General features: G+C 35.5%; 4 protein-coding genes and 1 non-coding gene across 7 annotated transcripts; 3 read left to right on the top strand and 2 right to left on the bottom strand.

Moving 5' to 3' along the window:
* The first annotated feature begins 1696 nt into the window (after positions 1 to 1696).
* LOC132187769 (Ubiquitin-like superfamily protein) lies at positions 1697 to 5310 on the top strand. The gene is made up of 3 exons (XM_059602190.2): positions 1697 to 2399; positions 3015 to 3621; positions 4898 to 5310. Exons 1-3 carry the CDS (start codon positions 1771 to 1773, stop codon positions 5042 to 5044), a joined length of 1383 nt encoding a protein of 460 aa, XP_059458173.2. The 5' UTR covers positions 1697 to 1770; the 3' UTR covers positions 5045 to 5310.
* Positions 5311 to 6082: 772 nt separating this feature from the next.
* On the top strand, positions 6083 to 6155 carry TRNAA-AGC (transfer RNA alanine (anticodon AGC)). The gene has a single exon. It is a non-coding gene; the product is annotated as a tRNA-Ala (tRNA).
* A 312-nt stretch (positions 6156 to 6467) lies between these two features.
* LOC132186610 (putative RING-H2 finger protein ATL21A) lies at positions 6468 to 9858 on the bottom strand. Its single transcript, XM_059600592.2, has 2 exons — positions 9180 to 9858; positions 6468 to 6907 (listed from the first exon to the last, which is right to left on the bottom strand). The coding sequence occupies exons 1-2, from the start codon at positions 9856 to 9858 to the stop codon at positions 6468 to 6470; spliced, it is 1119 nt and encodes a 372-aa protein (XP_059456575.1).
* Positions 9859 to 11120: 1262 nt separating this feature from the next.
* LOC132187206 (Acid phosphatase/vanadium-dependent haloperoxidase-related protein) lies at positions 11121 to 14732 on the bottom strand. The gene is made up of 2 exons (XM_059601436.2): positions 13729 to 14732; positions 11121 to 11680 (listed from the first exon to the last, which is right to left on the bottom strand). The coding sequence occupies exons 1-2, from the start codon at positions 14437 to 14439 to the stop codon at positions 11519 to 11521; spliced, it is 873 nt and encodes a 290-aa protein (XP_059457419.2). The 5' UTR covers positions 14440 to 14732; the 3' UTR covers positions 11121 to 11518.
* Positions 14733 to 16754: 2022 nt separating this feature from the next.
* DL1B (DYNAMIN-like 1B) lies at positions 16755 to 25246 on the top strand. 3 transcript variants are annotated; one of them, XM_059601391.2, is made up of 16 exons: positions 16755 to 16883; positions 18797 to 18860; positions 18970 to 19074; positions 20281 to 20382; positions 20947 to 20997; positions 21096 to 21157; positions 21477 to 21567; positions 21741 to 21805; positions 22369 to 22563; positions 22742 to 22861; positions 23044 to 23114; positions 23217 to 23442; positions 24127 to 24177; positions 24470 to 24698; positions 24866 to 25005; positions 25118 to 25246. In XM_059601391.2, exons 1-16 carry the CDS (start codon positions 16755 to 16757, stop codon positions 25244 to 25246), a joined length of 1830 nt encoding a protein of 609 aa, XP_059457374.1. The 3 variants fall into 3 exon arrangements, with proteins under 3 accessions (XP_059457374.1, XP_088373321.1, XP_088373320.1); XM_088517195.1 differs by having other exon boundaries at positions 24145 to 24177; XM_088517194.1 differs by lacking the exon at positions 20947 to 20997.
* The last annotated feature ends 966 nt before the right edge of the window (positions 25247 to 26212 follow it).

Raw genomic sequence — 26212 nt, forward strand, 5'->3', positions numbered from 1 at the left:
AGTTTTTTTTTTTTTTTTTAGCTTTTTTCTAGAAGTTTTACTATTTTTTTGTTTTTATTTTACTAAGGGTAGTTTCGTCATTGGGAGGAGTATTGACAATTTTTGGTAGTTTGGGGGACATTGTCACAATTGAAAGTTTTGGAAGAATATTGTCATTTGTCAATTGGGTAGTAGTTTGAGAAGGGTATATGAATTTTCCCCTAAAAAATATGAAATGTAAAAAATTATAATTTAGATGATATATCATGCAATTTTCAATGTCTTCTAAACTTTCAATTGATTTAATGTTTTTTCAAATTATCAAAAAATTGTAATGTATCTTAGGGGTGAAGTAGTAACCGCCCACTAACCAATAACCGCTATATATATATATTACTTGTTAAGTAACATTAGTGAATATATATTAATTGTATATAATCTATTTAATATACAGTAAAAATATATTGTTTGTATGTTATATAATGTAATATTAAGTTTTTTAAAAAATGCCAAGAACACTAACACATGGGGAGTGAGGTTTTCAATTTGCCTTTTGGCCTTGTCCCAGACTCCCACACGGCAAACTGCAAGTGTTTTCAATTACCTCTTGTTTGTCCCACATTGAAAAAAAACCAACAACTTCTACCTTCACTCATTTGATAATATTGCCTTAGTCAAGCACTTAAGATGGGTGAGCCAAGAGCCAAGAACAATTTTTTTTTTTTTTTTCCCCTTTAAAAAATGGTTAACCGCTAACTAATTAAATAACAACTAACTGCCTATAACCGTATAAGAGAGTTAGTGGAGGTGGTTAGTAAATTTTACTAACTTTCCCGCATGAGTAATATTAAAAGTCACTCTTATGTCATTCTTGTGTCACTCTAAAAATGATGTAGCTTCTAAAATTACTATTGAGCTTATGATTAATCATTATTGAATTTTGATCAAGTGGTGATTTTAAAAACCACCTCATTATTGGAGTGACACAAGAGAAACACAAGAATGATTTATAAAATTACTCCAAGTGCAATCTTATAGAATACGAGTAATTCTATAAATTACTCTTGTGTCCCTTTTGTATCACTATAAAAATGATGTGACTTTTAAAAATCATCATTTGATCAAAATTCAATAATAATCAATCACAAGGCTAAGGATGATGTTAGAAGCTACATAATTTTTTGAGCGACATAAAAGTGACTTTGAGTATTACTGGTAGAACACCTCGGAAGTTGAGTAATCCTACAAGTCTCTCTAGTGTTCATCCAATGATGATGTAGCTCTTAAAATCACAATTGAACTTGTGATTGATCATTATTGAATTTTGATCAAATACTGATTTTAAGAGCCACCTCACTTTTAGAGGGATACAAAAATGACATAAGAGTAGCTTTTATAATTATTTTCGAAAATTACTTTATCTTATGCATATTTTAGTGGGATAGCATGAAGCCCAACAAAAATTTCTCTTACATATCTGTTGGGCTAGCATTTTATTAAGGGGCCTCTCAGCATCTTGATGGGCTGGCACAAGAGCTCATATTGTTGAAACTTGAAACCGTATTCGTACATATACTTATATATAAAAATGAAAACAAAAAAACAAAAAAACAAAAAGGCCGAGTGACTATTATGGGCTTTAAAATCCGTTACCACCTGTAGAGACCCATGGGCTAGGGCTTGCTTATATGATAATAAGCCCCCAAATCGAATTCCTCATCGTCTTTTTCTTTTTCTTCCTCTTTGATCGCACCCAGAGAATTCAATCCCTTCGCGAGAGAAATTACACCAATGGAGGACAACAACAGTATCTACAATCTCTTCGTGAAGCTCTTGGACGGTAAAACCCTAACCCTGAGATTCACATCACCAACCGTCTCCGCCCTTGCCGTCAAGCAGCGTCTCCATGAAACAACCAGAATACCCTCCCGCCATCAGCGCCTCGTCACTGGCGGCCTCCGCCACATCTCCGACGACTCCGTGTTCTCGTGCACCGACGACGGGTCGGCTATGTTCCCCACCGTTCATCTCCTGCTTCGTCTCGTCGGCGGGAAGGGAGGGTTCGGATCGCTTCTTCGTGGTGCGGCGACCAAGGCTGGGCAGAAGAAGACGAACAACTTCGATGCGTGCCGCGATATGAGCGGGCGGAGGCTACGGCACGTGAACGCGGAGAAGAAGCTGGAGGAGTGGAAGGCCGAGGAGGAGCAGAGGAAGCTCGAGAGGATGGCGGAGGAGTTCATCAAGAAGAAGGCTAAGAAGGGGAAGAAGGGGGTCGGGGATGGAGAGGCCGAGAAGTACGTGGCAAAGTACCGAGAGGAGTCGGAACGGTGCGTTGCGGATGTCCTTGAGTCGGTGAACGAGGCGGTGAAGCGGAAGGGCGGGCCGGTCGGGGGAGCGGAGGCGAAGCGGTTGAAGATTTGGTAAGTTAGGGTTTCGATTCTGTTTCTTTTGGCATTAGCTTTAATTGGTTTCATTTTATGCTATTATGTTTGATAATTTGTTACTTGATGTGAGTTCATGAAATAGTATATACTTGTTGGTCATCAAGCTGTTTTCAATTTATATTGATTAAGCTGTGTTATACACTGTTTAGTTACTTAGAAATATAGAGATAGGAATGGGAATGAAATTTGATAGTTTGTGTGCGCGCGCGTGTATGGGTGTAGAATGTTATAGGTTTACTTGGTTATGGCTTGTAAAATTATGTGACTGAATAAAGTTGAGTTCTATGTTTTCATGCTTTAATTTTAATTTTCTTATGGTTCATTTAGTTGATAAGAGACTCGAAAAATAATAGGATATAAAGATTATGAGTATTGAGCATTATATTCAAATTCAGCTTGACTATGCTAGATACTGGTAATTGAGTTAGATGAATACAGCAATTTGCTTTATAAAGTTGTGAACAGTGAAATATGCAGGTTTCAGCGTTTTAATTTCTTTCTGCACTCTTTCCTTCTTCTCTCGAAACTGTCTTGGGTTTCAGTTAAATTTTATTGTGTGGGTTTTGATGTTTGCAATGGTTGAATTGTCAGGATGGGGAAGAGGAAATTTGGTGGAAGTGATAGTGATGATACAGATGAGGAGGGCGGTGATGGTGAGGAGGAAAGAGAGAAATCTGTTGTATTGAATAATGGGAATCATTCTGATTCAAGTAAGGAAGCTGATGGGAGTTCTGGTTCAGTCACTGGTGGTAAACAAGATGATGAATTTTCTGGTGGAGCATCCTCTGAGAGAGTCTCTGAGGAAGAGAAAGAAATTGTTTTGCAGGGAATAGTGGAATCTGATGGATGTGAATGTAGAGAATCTCTTCATGCTGACTTGGTCGAACCAGTAATTCATGAGAAGAAGATGGCTGAGAGTACATCTGTACCATTGGTGTCTGAAACTGAAGCATTGCTAGCTGAAAATCAGGATTGTAATGGACTGGAAATTGTAAATCTGGAAGAAGCTACTGGTCAACCTCCAAATGTCTCGAGTGTGGGAAATGGGGAAGGTCTTGAAAGTGCATCAGTTGATTGTGAAGCCAATACTTTAGATTCTAAATCAAGAGTTTGCGAGGAAGCACTTGCCAGTACAGACACTGCAGATATGGAAACGCCCCTCAATTTTGATGGATTCAATTCAGTGGCAGAAATGGAGGTATGCTATGAAAACCAATCTCTCACTTGTATCATTTTTCTTTTCTATAGCACTTGCTGTTGCTTTACTTCTGATTCTTGTTTGTATCGTCTCAAATATGATTTTTTTTTTAAATGATAATGATAAGCTTGATTTATTTATCATTTGTCACATAGAATTTTTACATACTTGATCAACTAGCAGTAAAATAAACATGATTAGAATCTAGCTGTCTGTCTGAAATCAGGCTTTAAACGTTTGAGTTCAAAATCAGAAAGCTGGTTTTAGGTTGTCTATTATAGTTAGGACCACGCTCAATCTGCACTATTTATTGAGCAAATAAAAGATGAGTACGTTGAAACCTTTTGGATGAGATCTAGTTTGTGCTTTGGGCTTTAAGGCATGCACTAAGCTCAATTTGGGATTTTACCAATTTGTGAAAATTTGTTCCATTTCACATTGGAGGTTTTTAAAAGAGGACTCAAGTGAAAGCAGTGCTACATTTGGATATTTTTGTATCCATTTCAGAGCTTAGGGTTAGCATAAGCTTATATTCTGTTTATGATTTCCGCCCTACCTTTGCCTTACACGAGAGGTAACTGGTCTTTGCACCTGTTGGTAGTGAATCTAGTGATATTAGATTGAGGAGGTTTCAGAGGTTGAAGGAGTAGAATCTTGGCCAATAAAGCCATTTATCTTTCTTTACCATCTTTGTTTTTCATTAAACTCTAATGCTATCATTGTTTAGGTGATTCAGCCTGTTTACATTTGTTTTTCATTAAACTCTAATGCTATCATTGTGTTGGTGATTCAGCCTGTTTACATGCTCCCATTACATTTTGTTCTATCTTATTGGAGATGTTTTCATCGGACTGGCATTTTGTAGTGTCTCTCTCGGTGTTTTCTTAGTCGCTCTCTTGTATACTTCCTGTGTACTTGGGTTGCGCCTCTCTGCGCTCTTTAATGAATCATTACTTATCAAAAAAAGAAAGGTTCTTTCCTTATCGGCTGTTTTACAGATTTTGAAGCTGACATTTATGCATTGTTGTCTTTGTTGAATATCTGATCTTTTTGTACCACACCTTATGAATGTGAATGTTGGAGGTCATTATGTGCAAGCAAATATTTCTCATTCTATTAATTAATTTTTTTGGTTACCGTTATTGTCTTTATAATATCTTATCCTAGTCCCAGTTTTTAGTTTATGAGGTTCTGATTGTCCAGCACCAATCTAATCTTTTATTTTTAATGTTATTTTCCGAGCTAATCTTTTCTGTCTCCGCTGCTATACTGATAGGTTCTTGGGCTGGAAAGGTTAAAGTCTGAATTGCAAGCACGCGGGTTAAAATGTGGGGGCACTTTGCAAGAGCGGGCTGCAAGGCTTTTCCTGCTAAAAACTACGCCGTTGGAGAAGCTTCCTAAGAAGTTGCTGGCAAAAAAATGAGTATGTGATGTGTTCGATCAGCTCACTCGGAATTGTTGTAGGGGAATAAGAACAAAGACGAATCGTGTAAATTTGTTGAACTCTGTTTAGCAATAGTGTTGTGTATGGAATGTAAAATATATTATGACATCTGGATCTGGTCCCTTCCTTTTCCATTAAGCATGGTAATCAAGAGATCGTTCAGAATGCCATAGAGAATATCTTGTAATATTTACTCCATTTGCGGATCTATAATCCTTGGTTCAACTTGATTCTGTTACAACATAGTTAATCTTTGTAGATTATACTGCTTGTGCTTGAGTAATAGTGTGGTTCCCAAGGGATAGCTAAATTGGCTAGGACCATTCGAATCTCCTTTCTTTCCATTTTCTTTTTTGGGTGAGGACATGTAAAAAAAAAAAGAAAAGAGTAATTGTACGGCCTAAGACCTTAAGAGATAAATAGAGTCGGGTTGAGGAGATACAAGTTTTCTGTTTTAGATTTAAGTTATTAATTTGGTTAATTCAACATCTCATTTCACATAGATTTTAAATTTAACATATATAGTTATTTTTTAAAATAAATAATAAAAATAACAAAATCTCTTATACCTTTCTTATTATAAATTTAGAAATTAAAAAATTAGAAGAAAGTGCTTGTGGCTTCTCCAACGAACGGAAGGTAGCTTGCTGTCTCTTCGGACTCATTTTTTTTAAATGAAAATGGTATTTGTCTTTTTATATTATTTTTGTTATTTATTTAAGGAAAAGATAGTTAGAACTTCAAATTTTAAGGCCTGTAATATTTATTATGGCGACAAGTAACGGACTCAACAACTCGACCATGTGCATTCGTGACGGAGCTTAGCTTATGATAATGATAATAAGCGACAACTATTTCCTTTTTAGCTCAAACCTCAACCTCAACCTCAACAAACCAAAACAATATGAATGGACGACACATGTTGGCTCAACAACTGCAACTGTCTCTTCAACTACCAATTTTATTAAATTGCATAATGTCTTTCTTCTATTTAACACTGAATGCCAAAGTCAAAGTGGGGATGTAGCTCAGATGGTAGAGCGCTCGCTTAGCATGCGAGAGGTACGGGGATCGATACCCCGCATCTCCATAATTTTTATATAGCCTTTGGATACCTTATCACTAAAGGTGAAGGACATAAACTGTTTTTCTACCCTTCTTTTTCTTTCCTCTATCGCGGAACATGTTTGACAAAATGCTTAAAAGAGTAAAGTCTAAAGACATGTAAAGTAACAAAATCCATGACTTGCTTTTTCTCTCTTTTGAATAAGCATGACATGTGTTGCAACAAACAAAGGATACAAAGAGTAAAGACATGTTAAAATATACAAGAAGTTACAGACTCAATGTAGAATAAAATGGAAGAAGAACACTACACTGAAGAATGCTAGTTTACAATTTATCAATCATTATTTGAGGTAGCATGCTGAGTAGGTGATGGAGAGTTTCGGCAGACTGGGCAGCTATTATTCCTTCGTAGCCACTCATCAATGCAATCGGCATGGAAGCAGTGCTGGCATTCTGGTATACATCTAAGTGTCTCTTCGGTGCAATACTCTGCCAAGCATATCGGACAAGTGCTGTCATTGGGTCCCGGTAGCTGTCGGCTCTCCCCAAGGACTAGCTTTTCATAGGATTGAATGGTGGACTCATCCAGACCCGTCATGACAATGGTGGGTTGTGGTGACACTATAGTTGGTGTGTGCCGTGCAGTAATGTTGGCCCTATTTCCTCTGGCTTTGTCCATGAAACATGCGAAACATGCAAACCCAACAACAAATGTGATAGCTGGTAAGGCAATGGAGAAGCACATGATCCTGAAAACTCGGAGACCATTTTCGCCTGAAATTTGAAACCATGCATTAAGGTTCTAGCCTATAGGTAATTAATATGTTGTCAGTACCGTACCGATGATTGTGGAGTGACACCTAAAATGTTATTCTCATATTGAGCAGTTGATAATAAAGATTTAAGGATCTATTTGGATTTTAGTTAAAATTGCAAAAATGATTTCAATTGGAACCGTGATTGAAAAAATTGAGTGATTTAAAAACGTGAAAAACTACATTATAAGATGCGTACTTGAAAACACACAATTTTAAAGTAAAACAGCATTTTCGAGCTACCGCGTTAAGTTATCAATTAAATAACGAAAATCTCATGAATACCCACTCAAAATAGAACCAAATTCTCGTACATTCTCTTCTTTTTATTTCACTTTGCCTCTCTACTCTCTCATTTATCTAACTGCCGTTGGGTTGCTTCTAATTGTTACACTAGTTGTCTTCATCGTGTCCTGCTAATCTCAAGTAAAGCAAGCCTTTTTATTGACATATGTTATACTGTATTCCCTTATCTTTCTCTCATTCTTCTTTGAGGTGGTATTTTCAATTTATCTTTAAATTAATTTTAATAAAAAAAAAATAATAATTCAATGATAAATTGACAATGTCACATCAACTAAGAATGATAAAAAAAAAGATAAGAGAATACTAAATAGCATTTCTCTTTTTTACTATAAAGACATGCTATTAGTCATTTTCATTAGTCCCCTCGTCCAACTCTTCTAAATTTATCAATGGATTTATGGGATCACATAAATTCAATGATAAATTTATAAGAGTTGCACAGATGATAACTAATGGGAAAGAAAAGAATATATAATTTGCCTTTATTATAGCATGTTTCTTCATGAGAATATTGCCCGCCAGATGTTGTACTTTCGCTTTTGAGCAGTAAGAGAAAGAAAAAAGAGAGACCAAAGAAAACACAAAGAATAAGAAGCAAGAGGAAGGACGCTGGAGCTAGGGAGCTTCAAAGAGAAGATATCTGATTAATGATTAGCTTAGAGCGAAGAGATGCAAAGAGATTAAAAGTAAATGAAAAGAAGTTTTCTTTTTCTAACTTAGAACTGTGGGAAAGATGAATTTAAATAGTAATCTTGGAATTGTCCGCCTTCCAAAGATCTGATCTAAAAACGAAATTAACAGTTTTACTGTTATCCACGACCTCTACACCAATTGTAGATCAATTAAATCCAAATCGAAGAATTTGGTCAAATGTGGCAACAACCTTTTTAATTTCTCCTATTACCACGTACTAGGATTCCTTGCGTCTTTGGTTGGAAAATGGCTTCAGAACAAAAGAGGATAAATTGATAAATCAAAGAACGTATAAATTATTATTATTATTATTATTATTAGTTCACTCCCACTCTTTTATTTTTCTTATTATTTATAATTTAGCTAAAAATTAAAATGGTATGAATTTAAAAACAGTTATTTATATCCAAATTAGTTAAAAAAAAAAAATTCATATCATATCTCCCAATTGCTTGCTTAAAAATCACTGAAGGAGAATGACCGTTGGGCAAGTGGCAGGTAATCAGTTGCCGCATCTTCCACCAGAGGAATTGAAACAATGGGGTAACCACCATTGACGTGCTCTTCCTTTCAAAGCTAACGGAATAACCTAGAAACCTAACACCTCTAACATTACCTTAAAATGAACCACATCGGAAAAAAATAATTGCCTAGGGGTGTCTAAATGATCAGACGTCATTGTAGCTTGGCAGAATAGAAATAGGTTGGCTTGCCAATCGAGGTTGTTGGGATACAACAACTGAAGTAGATTGTTCAAAATTTGACTTCCTCCTTTCTTAATCTCACTAATTTTTTTTTTTTCGACTTCGAGATTTCACAAAGCGTGAAGCACAATTACATTACAATCTGTTGACATTCTTTTGTTTATTTTACCACTATAGTTAATAAAACACAAATATATAACGTGTATATATATATATATATATATATATATATATATAAAAGCATTATCTTTTTCCAAGTCAATCACATTAATATATATACAATTATACAAGCTAGATTAGTATATATATATGTGATGCAGGGCGCCTATGCATTAAAAACCACCCATTTGTTATTTTTCTAGTTCTTTTGACTATGCTTTGGTCCCTAGCTATCAAGAATTATATATTGACAAAGTCCTTTGATTCTCAAAATGCGTACGGTTTGATTGTTAATTATGATTAAGTTTAATGAACCAAAAAAGATGCAAAAATATGAAGAGAAATAATGATAGATTTTTAATTAATTACCTGGTGCTTTAGGAAAATCGAAGCAAGCAATTTCTTGACTAGAATTGGTCTTGAAGCCACACAAACTGCCTTGCGCTTCACAAGCTCCACAGTCAGGCACATTCCATCTTAAACGAAGATCTCCATTAAGGCCACCTGAGAATCCTTCACCAAAATGATCCGGCCATGCAGCCGGAACTGCCAGAGTGGCAATGATCTTGCACGAAGGAGGCATCGAATTCGCAAGGCCCGTGGATGAAGTAGCCAGAACAGAATTTGTGGGGCTGGCAAGGCAATCGACGGCTGTGAACCCTGCAGGCTTTGGGAACTGAGAAGGGCAGCTGAGAAACGTGTATATCTGAGAATATGCAGCAAAAAAGGGGGACCCAGAAAGATTGAAGCGCAGAAGGCGTCGTGGAAGGCAGTTGTCGGGGTCGTACAGCTGTATCTGTTGCATCATATAGTCGATGCTGCGGACAAAGAATTCTCCAGAGGAAGGAAGTTTTAGAACCGTTATACTCTGACCGTTACCGTTGCAGCTCAGGTTGAAACCAGGATAACCACAGTTTTCGCCTTCTTGTCGGAAGGGAAAACGAATAGGGATGCTTTTGCGGCTGCACATGGAGATTTGGCATGGCTCTGTAACTCGTATGATGGATGGAAGGAAGAGGAGGAGAAGGACAACTTTTAAGATGCTCATGATTTTCAAAGAACAGAACTCAGGGGTTGGCAATATTGGCAATTGGCGTGGCTGGCATATATTACTTGTATATATATAAAATATCACTAAACAATTCTAAAGTCAACGTTTATGTAATAGGGACGGTATGGATGCCAATTGAAGACCACGTCTAAATGAAAGAGATAAAATCCAAGGAATAATACGAAAAGCTCAATGCATGTCAACATTCCAGTTCCAGGATCTGTTTGGACTATATTGGATTTGATGACTATAATCACAATCTTGTGTTAATTTGATGTTGTATTTACTCTCTTGTACCTTTTTTTTTTTCGTTATTTTAATTCGATTCTTGTTTGTTTTCGTGGTTTTTCTACTTGCATTCTTTTTCATGACTCCATTCTCCATAGTTGTCTGCAATTAGTCTCTTTTGTGTATTGTTACCTCAATCCTGTCTTTTTTCTTTTTTTTTTTTTTTTTTTTTTTTTTTTTCTAAAAAATATGAAGGTTCATTATGTTCATTTCTTGGCTATATGCTTTTCTTAGTCGGTTTTATCTTGTACATCGTATTCTTATTTTGTAATGCAGTATGGTGAAGGGGTTCAGAAAATTTAAGGTTTTGATGAAAAATAGAAGAAAATTCACATTGGTTAGTTTCTTATTAAAAACTGAGAATATATATACAACATAAACCGGGGGTTACACTATCCTTATTAAGCTTAAATAGAAAGAGGATTGTAGAGATGTAGCCCATATGAAAATAAAAGATTGAAATGACACCTCTCAATTCGGTCAATCGAGCCATGGGTTAATACAACAAAACCCCTCATTTTAATACAAAAAACCTTAATGAACCATGCTCATCCAATTGAGCATCTACCAAGACCTGAGGCATTATCTTAATCAATCGAGGGAAGACTGAGAGATTGACTGAGGCTCTTAAGATTCAAGAACTAGTATTAGAAGCCGCTCTACATTCTCAGTTGATTGAACCTCTTGCCCAATTTCCTTCAAGAATTTGATAGTTACTTGTTGGTTTGCATCATGAGAGATGCAGACATTGACAATGAAATAATAGTTTGAAGGAGATATGTGTATTTTTTTTTTCTCCTTTTATTTTTTTATAGTAATTCCTCTTTGGTCTCGATCCTCTCTTTCTTTCTCTGTTTCTTTCTTTTTCTTTTTCATATATGTGGTTTAAAAGTAATAGACAAATTTCGTCACTTCATATGGCAAACTGTATGTAAGAACATATTCTACAGAAAAGGAGTTTGATAGAACAGAGCACCAAACCACTATATTAGATAGATTGGAGCACAAAACAATTATTTTAGGCAATAAATATGATCTACCAACTTTGGATGGTCATGAAAGAAACACTTCCAAGTCTGCATTCTTTAAACCTAACCTATACTTATGAAGTGCCCGGACTTAGCAAGAGTCAGAAATTTGGGTTAAGAACCAGGAAATCTTATGAAATCATTTTCCTAAAAGCAAAAAAAAAAAAAAAACTTCTTTCTTCTCATTTGAGTTTTGGAATTCCAATGTCCTGCAGTTACAATAGGATAATTAAACACAAGTAACTCAGCAGGCCACAAATAATTAGCCACCGCGGTTCCAAGCATGGTACAATGCCAACGACACAATCTGACAAAAATTGCTTGCAGAGTGCAGGAGCAGGTTACGTTGGAACCAAGGAAGCCTGACAACAGATACAAGCTACCACAATGCCAAGCACAGCTCCTGCAAGGACCTGTGATGGAGTGTGGCCAAGAAGTTCCTTGAGCTTTCTTTGGCTGATAGGATGCCCTTGAAACAAGTCCTCAACGATCATATTGAGAACCTGCATTGCACCAGTCACAAAATAGTTCACTAGAGAGAGAGAGAGAGAGAGAGATCATTATCCAGGAAAGTTACCACAAAGGAAATTATCATTATACAGGCATGTCACTATAAGTCACAGTAACAAAACAAAATCCATCAGCCTAAGCCTCAAGAAAAAAGGCTTAGCCCAAAGAACCCTATTTTCTATGGTAGAACAAAAGTAGAAAGATCCACAAAATCAATGAAACATTAGTGCACACATTGACAAAATCACATTATGGTTAGGGGAAGAGGGATTTCATAAAAATGTCTATCAATTAGATTGTTATCTAATTCATACAAAATTAAGTTAAAGGTTCTCATCGTCAAGCCAACTACAGCAGGATAGCTTCCAAGATAAAGGAAGGTCTAAAGGAAAGTGGTCTACAAAACTTGCATCCATTTTTTGCTGGGCTAGCTCAAAAGTTTCTAGCCTTTGCAGCTAGGGGAGAGAGCATCCTAAACTCCACTCATTTTCCATTTAAAAAATTCTAGCCTTTTGCTGGGCTAGCTCAAAATCTCTTTCATTAAAAGAATTTTGCCTCATAAACATTTGACCTGATAGAATAAGCCAGTTTTTTTTTTTTTTTTTTTTTTTTTTTTTTTAATTTTGGGTAATTTATCAAGAAAATTGACTAAAGATAACATCTCCTGCTGCAGTTTTTAGTTATGTCTCAGTTTGAGGGAGAACATTTCTTTATCTTTTATACAGCATACTAAAAGCCAACTGCGCATCTAGAAAGCCTAGACTCAAAGAATTGTACTAGAGACAGGTAACCCTCCTGGATCCTAGGCTTGTGAAGATATAATTAATTCTTTTCTCTACCCAACCAACAACCATCTGAGACCTCAATTTGGTGTACTCCATTTGTCTAACTTCCATTTGATTGATTAAAATATAAACCCTTGCATTAGTTTTAATGAAATACGAAGTTCTCAATCATGTCTGATGTGGGACAAACAACAGTCACGAAAATACACAGAGAAATTAGGGTAAAGAGAGGAGAAAGAAGCTATAGATGCGAGAGAGAAGAGAAAGAAGAAGCTAGAAAGAAAGAAGCAGGGAAAGAGAGAGAAAATAGAAGAAGATGGAGAGAGAAAGAGAGAGAAGAGGGTGCATGCCGCACTATCATTCTGCACTAAACTCTTTTGTCAGTTTTTGGCATCTGGAAGTTACCCATTGACTCTCTGTCGCCCTTATTCTGATCATGGTGCACAACTGAAGGTGCATGCTGCCCAGAGATCTGAATGGCTTGCTTGATAAGTTTTTGCCTCATGTTTATAGCATGTTCGATGGTCTGTTTCAAATTGTGGACTTTCCTGTATGTTTATTTTCAACTTTTCCAACTAAAGTTATGTTTTATTTAGGAGTAAAATTATTAAATCAAATACAATTTGTCCGCACGCTTTGATCCCGGCCGACTAAACTTATGCACTGATCTCAATAGACAATTTAATATGGAGGCTCATAACCTCTTTGTTTCTGGTATGCTTAGAGGTTCTTCACTACAGCTATATTCTTCATCACAGCTTGGGAAGTTCTCAACAATTTGAGCTCACAGGAAGAATAAAGAACAAATATTTAAATGGAATAGTGAAAGTAAATAGTTAAAATACTAAGCCGCTAGGTGTTTTGGAAAAGTTGGTAGATAAAATAGAAAAAAGTGATCATTTAGCTAAATTTTACCAGGGACTAGCAACTGATTGCTCAGGAAATGAAAGCCATCCAACACAAATCCCCAACCGTAGGCTTAACCAATACATAAACGCGTGAATTTGCCACAAAATAGTCCTCTAAGAAGCTCCAATCAGTCTATAAACTTCAATACAATATTATTCAAATAATGCAAGATTAGAAGAACTTGTACAACATTTCATACAGCACTACTCCACACTTGTATCTATAATTCTTTTCAGACGTACCGAGGATAAATTAAAAACGTCCATGCAAAAATTCAAAACACAGAAAATTATGAATAAAAAAAATTTCAAATTTCTCAGCAAAACAGACAAAAACTCACGTCTTACCTCAGCTTGCATCCCAGCATGCCGCCTCACACCGATTGCGTCATACATAACAATCAGACTGAACCCCAAACAAACCGGAAACAGCGAATCCGCCACGCCATGACAAAGCGCCACCGAGGTCGTCAAAGCCGTGCACAAAGCTGAGTGCGACGAGGGCATTCCTCCAGAAGCAAACAGTATTCTCAAATCCCATTTCCTCTCTACAAAGAAATTCAAGACCATCTTTATTGACTGCGCTATGAACCACGCGAACAAACCCGAGACAAACGTCGGGTTCGCGGATAATGTCGCCACGAAAGGACTAATCCGAACCTTCGCATTCGAAGTAACACTCAATAAAGCAACTCCAATCCCTCCATTTTGCAAATATCTACCGCTAATTTCATCCATAATCTTCTCTGAATCATTACAAGCTTGAACACATGAAACCCATTTCTGGGTTTGTGAAGCGGCAAAGCTTTTGATGCTTTGCAAGATTGGAAACAAAACCCAGATAGGGTTTGGGGGAAAAACTCGATTACTGAACTTGGAATTCTGTTTTTTAGGATTTGAATCACTTCTATAACAGAAAGTGATCGAAGAGGTCCTCAATTTTCTGAAGTGGGTGAACCTAAAGAACGAGAAGCTCGTGGAGTAGATAGGCTTGATTTGGGGGTTTGAGAAGCTGAAGTTGAAAGAACAGAGCATGGGTGTTATTGTCACGGAGTCCATGACAAGAGCTTCCGTGCATGAATTCAGTCTGCATTTGAGAGAGATAGCAGAGCAGAAAGCATCAGATGCTGCGTGCGCTTTAGAGCCAATCAACTGTTGAGAAATTCTTTGAGTCGGAGATGGACTAGCTTTTTATATAGGATAAGAATGTGGTGGAGAATAGCCCTTGGTTCATTTCGTTTCAACCACGGTGCCATTTGGGCACCATTTCGGCAGGGAATATCCCACGGCACTCTTTCTTACTATTTTCATGCATTTCGATTCTTTGAATCGTTTGGTGATCTGGGTCGGGATCTAAAGGGACGGGAGTCACGGGACCGTGCTCTAAGGACAAGGATTGTGTCCATTTCAAATAAAATAAATATTATTTCTTTTATATTCTGAATTTAAATATTATTATCTATTTATGGTGTGCATTATTTACATTATTAAAAATTTTTAAAATACTTTTTAATATTAATTTTATATACAACGTTAGATATACCAACTTTAAATTATGATCATAAAATGAATATATTAGTTTTATTTGAAATGGAGACCGAAAAGGATCCTATTCGGAGATGCAAAGTGCATAACACTGGTGTAAATTGACTATCGGTCAAGAGACATTTTTAATATGTAGTATATAAGTATATAGCAATACTACATACTATACAACTATCCCACTATAATTACATGATATTGTCGATATATCTTTAAACCAACCATTGTTAAAAGAAAAGAAAAAACAAATTAAGTGTGAATCGACAATATAACATCAGTATATATAGTGAGATACTGATGAAATACTGGTGTAATCTATAGCATTACTTATAAGTATATTGTTCGTGGTATACAAACCAAAAAAATTAAACAACATAAGATGGAGGGGGGTAAGTTGGGCAAAGGGATTTTGAGTTTTTTTGGGTTAATTCTCTTTTCTCGGAATGAACTATTACTTATGTACAAATTACCTCCATTAATGTCCTCAAGAGGTAGATCAATTGGTTGGGATCACACTTAATGAAGTGGAGGTCACTAGTTTGAATCTCTCTCCCTGTTTTTGTGAAAAAAATTACCTCCATTAATTGAGCTGCATCGAACTACAATTTTATTCCCAAAAAAAAAAATCCAATTGTTAAGAAATCTAGTTAAATCAAAACGGAACATGCATTTGTAGATGTTAAAGGATTGAAATACCCTGAACTAAAATAAGTCCATGTAATTTCACTGATTTGCAATAAGTTTTATGTGATTTGAAAATATGATAAGAGCTTTCTATGGTGTGCAAAAATAACAAATTAATCCCTATTATCAAATTCCGTCAAAATAGAGAGTTTGGTTTTTTTTTTTTATTTTTTTTTTATTTTATATATTTGACCTTTTTTGCTATTATTATTCATAGTGTTATTTTTAAATTTTTAATAAAGTTATTTTAGGCATTTAAAAATATGACGCCAAGTAATTAATTAGCAAATCTCCTTCCTAAATAGCATATATAGATAGAGAAAACTCTTATGAATGTTTTTTCTTATTTTGCAAAAATTCATAATAACCCGAGCTCCTAAGTGATATTAATCAAGAATGAAAATTTATTGACGAGGGAAAAAAGAGCTTCACAAAAATTTAGTTATTTTTTATTTTTTATTATTATTATTTTTTTAAAGTATGGTTGAAGAAATTTTGTCCTAACTTACTAAGGTAGATATGAATGTAATATTTCACTAAAAACTCGTTGATATTGGATTATAACTTCATTCCAAACAATAATCTTTGGTTTGGATTGTTGTGTATAACATAAAAGCATTGTTAGAACAAATTAAATGTCCCAATGGATTTTACGTTTATATTTAATTTCACTTTCTCTTTTTCTTTTATAGAAAACTTAAATTAGAAAAAATTAAATCCGTGTCTCATATGATCATGGAAGGAAGTCAGGAACATACAAGTGTGAATTGAGAATCGTGTAATTAAGAGAAAATAATCTTAACAAGTAATTAATTACTTAACAAAAACCTGAATTCAGAAAAACAAAGATTCAAAATCAGAAAATTTTTATATACTTGTTTTTATTTTCCATTTTTTTTTTTTACTTTTTACAGATTTCATGAAGGGGTGACGTGGCCAAGTACCAAGGTTTCCAAACCAACTAGAAAACGAAGATTCAAAGTTCAAACTAACATTTGGAAAGTTTCCAACCGACCCATTCCGTTTCCCGGCTTTTTCGCCAACCCTCTTCTCCTTACGCATTCAAACGTCTCCTGCACCCACAAACTCTCTCTCCCCATACCGACTCGCCGAGCTAACACACCTGCCCGACTCGTTTCTCGCTGCCCATGGAGAACCTGATCACATTGGTCAACAAGCTACAGAGGGCCTGTACTGCCCTTGGCGATCACGGCGAAGAAAGCGCCTTGCCCACTCTCTGGGACGCATTGCCTGCCATTGCCGTCGTTGGAGGCCAGGTTAAATCTCCGTCGCTTTTTTTCTTTTTAAATTTTCAATTACGCGTTTGATATTTGAATTTACTAAGAAATTTAATGGAAAAATATACTTATAGTTCGTTGCACTTATCCCAAACTACCACAATGACAATTTCCAAATGCAATTTTTTTCCGTTAACATCGTCCTTTTAGCGTTTAGCATTAAAATCGATGAAAAATGCCATTAAAATAGATGAATAAGGTCGTACATGAATTTTCGCATTCAATTTTTTTATTATTTAAAATACCTAAAATACTTCTAATTACAATACCTCATTTGTCCTAAAAAAACAACAAAATTTGAAAAAAAATAAAAAAAATAAAAAACTTAAAAGAATTGAATTGACTGTTACACACGAGTTATCCCTTATCTGCAGTAGCTGATTGGTGCTAACTTTCTGCTAGTTGTTGCTAATTATCTTTTGGCTATTGGGTGTCAAGCACACTGTTTGAAGTATCCTTAATACCCCCTTGCAAACTGATGGGTGCACAAATCCTTAGTTTGTCTCGTAATAGGCAGAATCGATTGGCAATGTGCCCTTTGGTGAAAATGTATGCAACCTGGTCTAAGGTGGAGAGAAAATGTATTCGGCCTTTGTGATTGATTGAGAAACCACATGCTGCTTCTTTGTTGACCATGAGATCCAGTTAGAGCCAAGCAAAATTCCAAATCCAGTTGTAGAGCGCCTGTCATCTAGGTTACTGCCCTAACCCGAATCATAGAATGCATAGAGAGAAACATAGTTCTTGCAGTAGAGAAGACCACAGTCGACTGACCCCTTGAGATGTCGTAGCACTCTTTTGGCGGCTGTCCAGTGAACTGAAATGGGATTGTACATGTGCTGGCATAACTGATTAACAAAATAATTATTATCAGGCTGAGTAAGAGTCACATACTGCAAGGCGCCAACCACATGCCCGAATTTAGTGGGATCAGTGAGGACTTCCCCATTAAACTTTGACATTTTTGTTCCAGAAATGCAAGGAGATTCATTACTTAAAGCTGGAGTAGGTAATAGATTGATTTGATAAATTGCTATTAAGAACGAATCAATCCAATGTATGGAAGACATTCCCGATCGTGCTAGAAGAGTAAAATCAAGTTCTACTACATGTCTATGCTGCTTCCTTTCAACAATTCTATTTTGCTAAGAGGTATGGTGACAAGTTAACCAATGAAATATCCAATGTTGACTGTCAAAATGGTTTGAAGTGTATTCTCCCCTACTTTGAATTGTTTGACAATAGTAGAAAATTGCTTTTCAACCAATAATTTGAATTTGACAAAGCATTGGAAAATATCACTCTTATTAATCATTCGATACATCCAGGGAAACCGATTGTAATCATCCACAAAGATTACATAAAAATTGTAGCCACTCAGTGATGGAGCCGGGGAGGTTCAAACATTTGAGTGGACTAGCTCTAAAGAAAAATCTAAACTCTTAGAGGCCTCTGAAAAAAGGCAACTGCTGAGCCGGGGACGTTCAAACAAATGTTTGATGTGACTCACAAACACGATTTTTATTGGCTGAACGAGGAAGAGGAAATATCTGGTGACTCAAGACTCGATGGAACATTGAATCCCTTCAGTTTATTTTGAATCCATTGGATCTGTCAAATGATGAATTTGAAAAGAAGATGGATGAGAGATAAAGGAATAGCAAGTCTCTTACTAAATATGTAGTTGGACCAGTGATATTTTAATATCAGTTTCATGCCAAAACTTGTTATATATAGAATAATGTTTGGAAGTCAAACTAATGAATATGTGTGATGGTCTATCAGGGAAAGCTTTCGGTCAATCATTCTTTCTTGTCCTTTTTTTGTCTAAAAAAAATATTGAAATGAAACTTTATTTTAATTAATCATCTTAATAATTTAATTGTTCGTAGAGCTCGGGGAAGTCCTCTGTGTTGGAGAGTATTGTTGGAAAAGACTTCTTACCTCGTGGATCTGGTAATTTATTTTGTCAATTCTACTCATAGTAACACAGACATACACAAAGTTCTTGAATATTTATCTCCTGGCTACCTCAATATGATATGAATACGTACATTGTATGCAGGAATTGTTACTAGGCGTCCTCTTGTGTTGCAACTTCATAGGATTGATGAAGGCAGAGAATATGCGGAGTTTATGCACCTCCCTAGAAAGAGGTTCACTGATTTTGGTATTTTTTTTTTTGGCACTTATTTTCGTGGACAAGTTATTGCATTTGTGAACTCTCCACTATTAGTTTGGTAACAAAGCTAATACTTCTTAGCTTTAAATGCATAATTGATATCTGTTGTTTACTTCTTTTATCAAAAAGGTACCTAGGTTTTAAAAAAATGACAAAATTGATACTTATATTGTACAACTTTATCAATTTGATACTTTCATTCATCTACTATCTAAAAGTCTAACGAAATTATTGCCACGTATGTTAAAAGCCATGTAAGGCAAAAAAATGTTGTTACTTCTACAAAATGGCACCTCAACTTTACATTTAACACAATTTTTTTAAAAAAATAACGAAGAAACAAAAAGAAAAAAGGAAGCTCAAAAAAAGAAGAAGAAAAAGAAAAGGAGGCGGAGGGGGTGGGGGTGGTTGGACCGCCCCCTTACTTGGGGGTGGTGGTGGGGTGGGGGGGTCTGGCCACCCCTGAAGGAGCTTTCGAGGGTGGCTGGACCACCCCGAAAACCCTGTTGAGGGGTGGCTGAACCACCCCCCGTTAGGTCTAGCCACCCTCAAAACATCCTTCAAAGGTGGCAGGGAGGGGACATCTCCCCCCTTCGCCACCTTTGTTATTATTATTTTTTAAATTGTTTTGTTATGTGTCAAGTTGAGGTGGCATTTTGTACACTTGACAACATTTTATTGGTGTTATATGGCTTTTTTTAAATGTGGCAAAAATTCTGTAAGGTTTTTAGTTAGCATATGGACAAAAGTATCAAATTGCTAATGTGATGTATTTGGTGTGAGAGTAATGCTCGGCATTTTGAAGATGTAGAGACCTTGATGTTCGAATTTTTCGAATTGCAGAAACTTCTAATTAACACATTATATATATGGATAGCGGCTCAGCATAGCTTGCGTGTTTTTACTTAAGTAGGTTTTTTGAATTTATGTTATTCATTTTCTTCCTATTAGGGGCTCTCTTGTATACTCTCTGTGTACTAGGGTTGCGTCTTTCTGCGCTTGATTAATGATATGAAATTACTTATTAAAAAAAAAATCAAATTGATAAATTTGTGAAGTACAAGTATCAATTTTGTCATTTTTTAAAAACTTAGGTACCTTTTTGTTAGAAAGGTAAACCACAAGTACCAATTATGCATTTAACCCTATTTCTTAGTCCATCTTATGTACTAATCTTAAACGTATTCTTTGTAGCTGCCGTGAGGAAAGAGATTTCTGATGAGACTGATAGAGAGACAGGCCGGACCAAACAAATTTCTAGTGTTCCAATCCATCTTAGTATCTATTCCCCCAATGGTGAGACAGAAATGTTGGTCATATTATTTTGTTCATTGTCAAAAATGTTGTGTAAGCTAAGATTCAATGTTATTGAATGATTTTAAACTAAATGCTTTGTCAGTCGATTTGATGTCAATGCAAGAAATCTAGCATTATTTTCTTAATGGGAACTTTTCAGTTAGTAGGTTCAAATCCTTTCTTGATTTGCACATTTGGTAGGTTCAGCTGGTTGAGCTATATTATACATTATTTTGACATATGGCTTGTTATATTAATTAAAGTAAGGTGCTGAGTAATGTGCTTTTGCCATTAATTTAGCCATAGATTTATGAGATTTACACTTCAAATTGAAGATTATTTACATAGTTTTTCTTTGTCTTAGGTCTTTGCCTCTATTTTTCTTCTTCTTTTTTTTTTTTTTTGTTTTTTTGGGGGGGGGGGGGGGGGGTCCACGATTGAGTTCATAGTACTTTATTATGCTCTGCTTCTTTTTATCAATAACCAAATAAGGAATTACTTCTCATCAATAAGAACACAATCTTTTTGTAAAAACTATTTTATTCACTGTTTTGATCTTGGCAGTTGTGAACTTGACGCTGGTTGATCTTCCTGGACTTACAAAAGTAGCTGTTGGTGAGTTATGTCTCTCTTATATTTTGCTTGTTGGTTCCCACTCCATATAAATAATGCAGGAATAATCCATCAATATTATGTTAATTGGGGTGTTGTAGAGGGTCAACCAGAGAGCACTGTGCAAGACATTGAGAACATGGTTCGGTCCTTCATTGAGAAGGTAATTGTTATCTAAGCTCTGAAGATCTTCTGAGTTGGGAACTTTGATCTAGTTTAATGAAGAAAGATGTTGGCCGAGCTTTCTCAGGGCTTTGTGGGTACCACTGGAATTTTATAAATATTTGAAATATGAATGCTAGTAGTTTTAGTGACTTCAGGCAACTAGCACATGCTAGATGCCGATGGCATCATGTAATCAATTTTCGGGTTCTATAACATGCTAGTGTATGCTTTTACTTGTCACTTTTTTTTTTTTTTTGTTTCTTTGATGGAATTATATAGTGAGACTGTTAGTGACTAATAACTATATCTTTTTGCAGCCCAACTGTATTATTCTTGCAATTTCTCCAGCCAATCAAGATCTTGCTACATCTGATGCCATTAAGATCTCTCGTGAAGTAGACCCTAAAGGTAAGATATTGATCAACTTTCTCAAGGACCTTCTTTCATATCTCACCTGCACATTCTAAAAGAACTTGATGGATTGATTAACTAGACATACTGATGGATGACTGTAGTTGAAGTAGTTTTTGCTTTTAGACATGACATATTGAATTCTAGTTATCTGGTTAATAAATTTTCAGGGGAGAGGACATTTGGAGTTTTGACCAAGATTGATCTTATGGACAAGGGTACTGATGCAGTTGATGTAAGTTCTATTATCCCACCAAGAAGCCGATCAGATTTGGATTCAAGAATGCTCTTATTAGTAAATAGTACTGTCAGGTTTTTCTCTTCATAAATGCATTAATATCCAAAAGACTAATGAATATGTTGTTGTTGTGAAGTTTAATATTGTTGGTTTAATGTATATAACTTGTCAGAGAAATTCAAAGCCTGTTATTCTTGTTTTGTCATTGTGAGGCTAATGAGTAATACATTTTTTCTTAATTCTTTTTCAGGGTTAGTTAATGATGTCTTGTGGCATTTGTTATATGCTAATGATAGAGTTCTTTTACTTTTGAACATTTTGAAGTGAGGGTAAATCCTTTTTTAAGGATTAGGAGTGGTACTTTTCAATTCAAAGGGACTTATGAGAAGCAGGCTTAATGGAACATGGTAGAAATGTGTACTAGTGAACTTGACGGCTTTATGGTTTCAAAAAATGTTGATTTTCATGTCTTGGATCTTGTTCTTAATGCTTCTTTTTTTTGGGATATCTTCATTGACATAGAAGTATTCAAATTCGTGATAATAATTTTTTTAATTTAGATCCTAGAAGGAAGATCATATAAGCTACGGTTCCCTTGGATCGGTGTTGTTAATCGCTCTCAAGCTGATATCAATAAAAGTGTTGATATGATTGCGGCTCGGCGTAGAGAGCGTGAATACTTTGCTAATAGCCCAGAGTATAAGCATCTAACTAACAGGATGGGTTCTGAACATTTAGGAAAGATGCTTTCTAAGGTATGTCTAAATGGTTTCCTAGTGTATTTTATTCTTCGAGGTGTAATTTTTTTTTTATAGAAATGTTTAACAATTTTTTTTTTTTTGTCTTTATAAATATCCTGTTGGTAACATTTCACTTAATATTCTTGATATGGTGACGATGTTGAGTTGGCACTAAATATGATTAATTTCACAGCACTTGGAAACTGTTATCAAGTCTCGAATCCCAGGCCTTCAGTCTCTTATCAACAAAACTATTGCTGAACTAGAAGCGGAATTGGGTCGTCTTGGGAAGCCTATTGCTTCTGATGCTGGAGTAAGCATTTTTTTTTTGTCTTTAATGTATACAACAACAAAATTTTTTGGGGAAGTTAGGGTTACCAGTTTTCAGGCTTTGGTATATGTGCCCATGTTTATACATGCACGATGCTTGCTCTAAGATTTTGCTTGTAACATGAAGCATTGGTAATTCTAATTCTTTTTCTTTTCCAAGTGCAGGGAAAGTTGTACATGATAATGGAAATTTGTCGTACTTTTGATCAAAATTTTAAAGAACATCTTGATGGCGTGTATGTCTTTTAGTATTAAAATATATTTTTTCTTTTACCTGTTAATTGGAATGTGGTTTGTTCATTTCCTATCGGTTTCCAAACAATGACAAATTTATGCAGGCGCCCTGGTGGTGATAAAATCTATAGTGTGTTTGATAATCAACTTCCAGCTGCTTTGAAGAGGTTACAATTTGACAAACATCTTTCTATGGACAATGTGCGAAAGCTAATCACTGAAGCGGATGGATATCAACCTCATCTAATTGCTCCTGAACAGGGATATCGTCGTCTTATTGAGTCTTCCTTGGTAACTATTAGAGGTCCTGCTGAGGCAGCTGTAGATGGGGTATGCATTCAGATTTACTACAAATGTTTGGTTCAACATTTTATTTCATGTGTTTATTGCACCACGAGCAAAATCATCTCTCCCAGTTTAGACCTTTTCAATGCAATCTATGATCTTTCTAAATAAATGTGTGTGAATTGAATTTCTAACCTTGTGAAAAGTGATGCTGTCTGCTCAAGTGTGTACTTGCAGTCAGCAGCTGTGTTTCGTCACCCGAGGTTATGAGATTCCTACTAAAGGCAGTTCTTCCCTTTTTTTATTTTGATAATATGTTATTAAGCAGATCTGTCAACTTTTCACATGGAAGCAATCATATTATTGCTGCTTTAATCTAGGGACTTTACTTTCTTTTTTTCATTTAAATTTCCTATCATTCTATTGCTAAAGTTCAAGATACTCTGGTCATACTTTGGAACAGATGCAAAGTTTTGAGTTTCAACCCCTTTGTTATTATTGGTGCCTTAGAACATTAGGGAGGAAGCCACCATAGGAAAATTGAAAAAAGCTTATCAAATTTGTTGTAATAATGTTACTTTTTATTTTATTTTAAATGTATTAGGTTTCTGTTTATTTTCATTGTCCACAGTACTTGGATTAAGATACTACTAGATTGTTCTATGCTGGATTTACTACATATTAAGATTGCTAATTAATGTCCTATACTCATAAATCTCATGAATTCAGGTTCATGCTTTACTGAAGGATCTGGTTCACAAGGCTATTGGTGAAACTATGGCAAGTCCTTCACCATTGCTACCTTTTCTATTATGTTGTATTTTTGAATTCTTTTGTGCTGGTAATGCATATTCATCTGCTAATTTTCCCCAAAGAAGAGCTGAAGAATTCAAGAGTTAGCTGTTTCTTATAAGTTTAACATGACCAGTGAGCTTCACCTTTGATGAACCATGTAAACACTTCATAAACAGTGGTATTGGAAAATAACAAAAAAATTTAGGGGGAAAATGCAAATTCCTTGATTCTTTTGTCTGGGACATCTAAGTGTATGTTTATTTTCTGTTGCATGTAGGAGCTAAAGCAATATCCTACATTGAGAGTGGAAGTGGGAAATGCAGCTATTGAGTCATTAGAGAGGATGAGGGATGAAAGCAAGAAGGCAACCTTGCAGTTAGTTGACATGGAATGTGGTTATCTAACTGTTGAATATTTTCGCAAGCTTCCCCAAGATATTGAGAAGGGTGGAAATCCAACGCACTCAATTTTTGATAGATATAATGATTCATATCTCCGGCGAATTGGTAAGTGGATTTGTCCCAGATTTGTATTCATTTGTTTTTTTTTTAAATGTTGAAAATAATGTTGTATAGAAGGGGCCTATATATACATGTCAATAATACAGAAACATACATATATAACCAATGTGGGACATATAATCTAACCAAAAAAAAATCTTGGAAACATACAGGAACCAATGTCCTGTCCTATGTCAATATGGTTTGTGGAAGTTTGAGGAACTCTATTCCGAAGTCTGTTGTCTATTGTCAAGTGCGTGAGGCCAAACGCAGCTTACTTGATCATTTCTTCACAGATTTGGGTAAAAAGGAGGTGAGGATTCTAATTAACCCAAACCCTTCTCCATTTCGTTACCCCTCTTGAGAAAAAAGATAAAACATTGTTCTAATTTCCTATCTACAACATTTGTTTTTTTTTTTTGCAGTCAAAACAGCTGGGTAAATTGTTGGATGAGGATCCAGCAATCATGCAGCGCCGGGGCAACCTTGCAAAAAGGCTGGAATTATACAGAAGTGCCCAACAAGAGATTGATGCAGTTGCTTGGTCCAAGTAGAGGGGAGCAGATTTATGTCTTCCCGTTGAAGTTGGTGGTGATCATTCTTTCATTTATGATTACATATTTTTCTAGCATTTATTTATTTATTTTGGTCCAGTGGAGGTCTGCTGGGCCCTGAACCTAATAATGAGTGGTTAGCCTTTCCTATTGTAGGTAGGACACAATTTCACCATTATGCCAATTGACATTTACTTGGATAATGTGGCAGTAAAAATCAAAAATTAATTTTTACTGTTATATTATTTTAATTATATAATAATTTACTAAATAATATTACTCTCACTTAATTCTTTATACCTTAGTGTGAGCAAGGAGTAAATAAGCAAGTTTTCTTACAGCTTCCTTGGCTGGTAAATTTCTACATTATTATTGCGAGGTTCAATTAGTTGTATCCACTGTCTGGTAGTAATAAAAATTGTTAGCAGAGTAAATTTTATATCCTCTAAAGGGGTTTTACCATATTGTTACCAATGGAGGGCCATTTTTTCGTTAATTGGGTCCAGAAATAACACTGGCATCAACTAAGAAGGTATGCACCGTTATTAAACAATTTTATCCAAGAAAATTTTTACTAGGGCTATATATATATATATATATATTTGAGAAGTGCTAGGGAGCCAAACAAATGAACATAGAAAAATTTCTAAATTGACGTGGTAAGGATTTTTAAATTAAAAAAATGCAATTCTCTCTCCCTTGTCTACCACTCACGGTCTGCTACGTTAGTTTGAAAATTTTTCGGGGTTCATTTGTTTGGCTCTCTATCACTTTCCATTATTTTTTATAATATAAAACGACGTGGTTTACTTAGTTTTTTTTTTGGAACATCCATAACAAAGCCTAGCTTATTGGGCTAAAAAGTTATAATTATTTTTTTTAAAAAGAGCTAAATTAAGCCCAAAAAGTAGATTCAATACCCAAAATAGGCCCAAAATATCAAATTTTTTAAAGACCCGGTTACCG

The sequence above is a fragment of the Corylus avellana genome, chromosome 6 (assembly GCF_965113065.1).
Source record: "Corylus avellana chromosome 6, dhCorAvel1.hap1.2, whole genome shotgun sequence".
NCBI classification, from domain to species: Eukaryota; Viridiplantae; Streptophyta; class Magnoliopsida; order Fagales; family Betulaceae; genus Corylus; species Corylus avellana.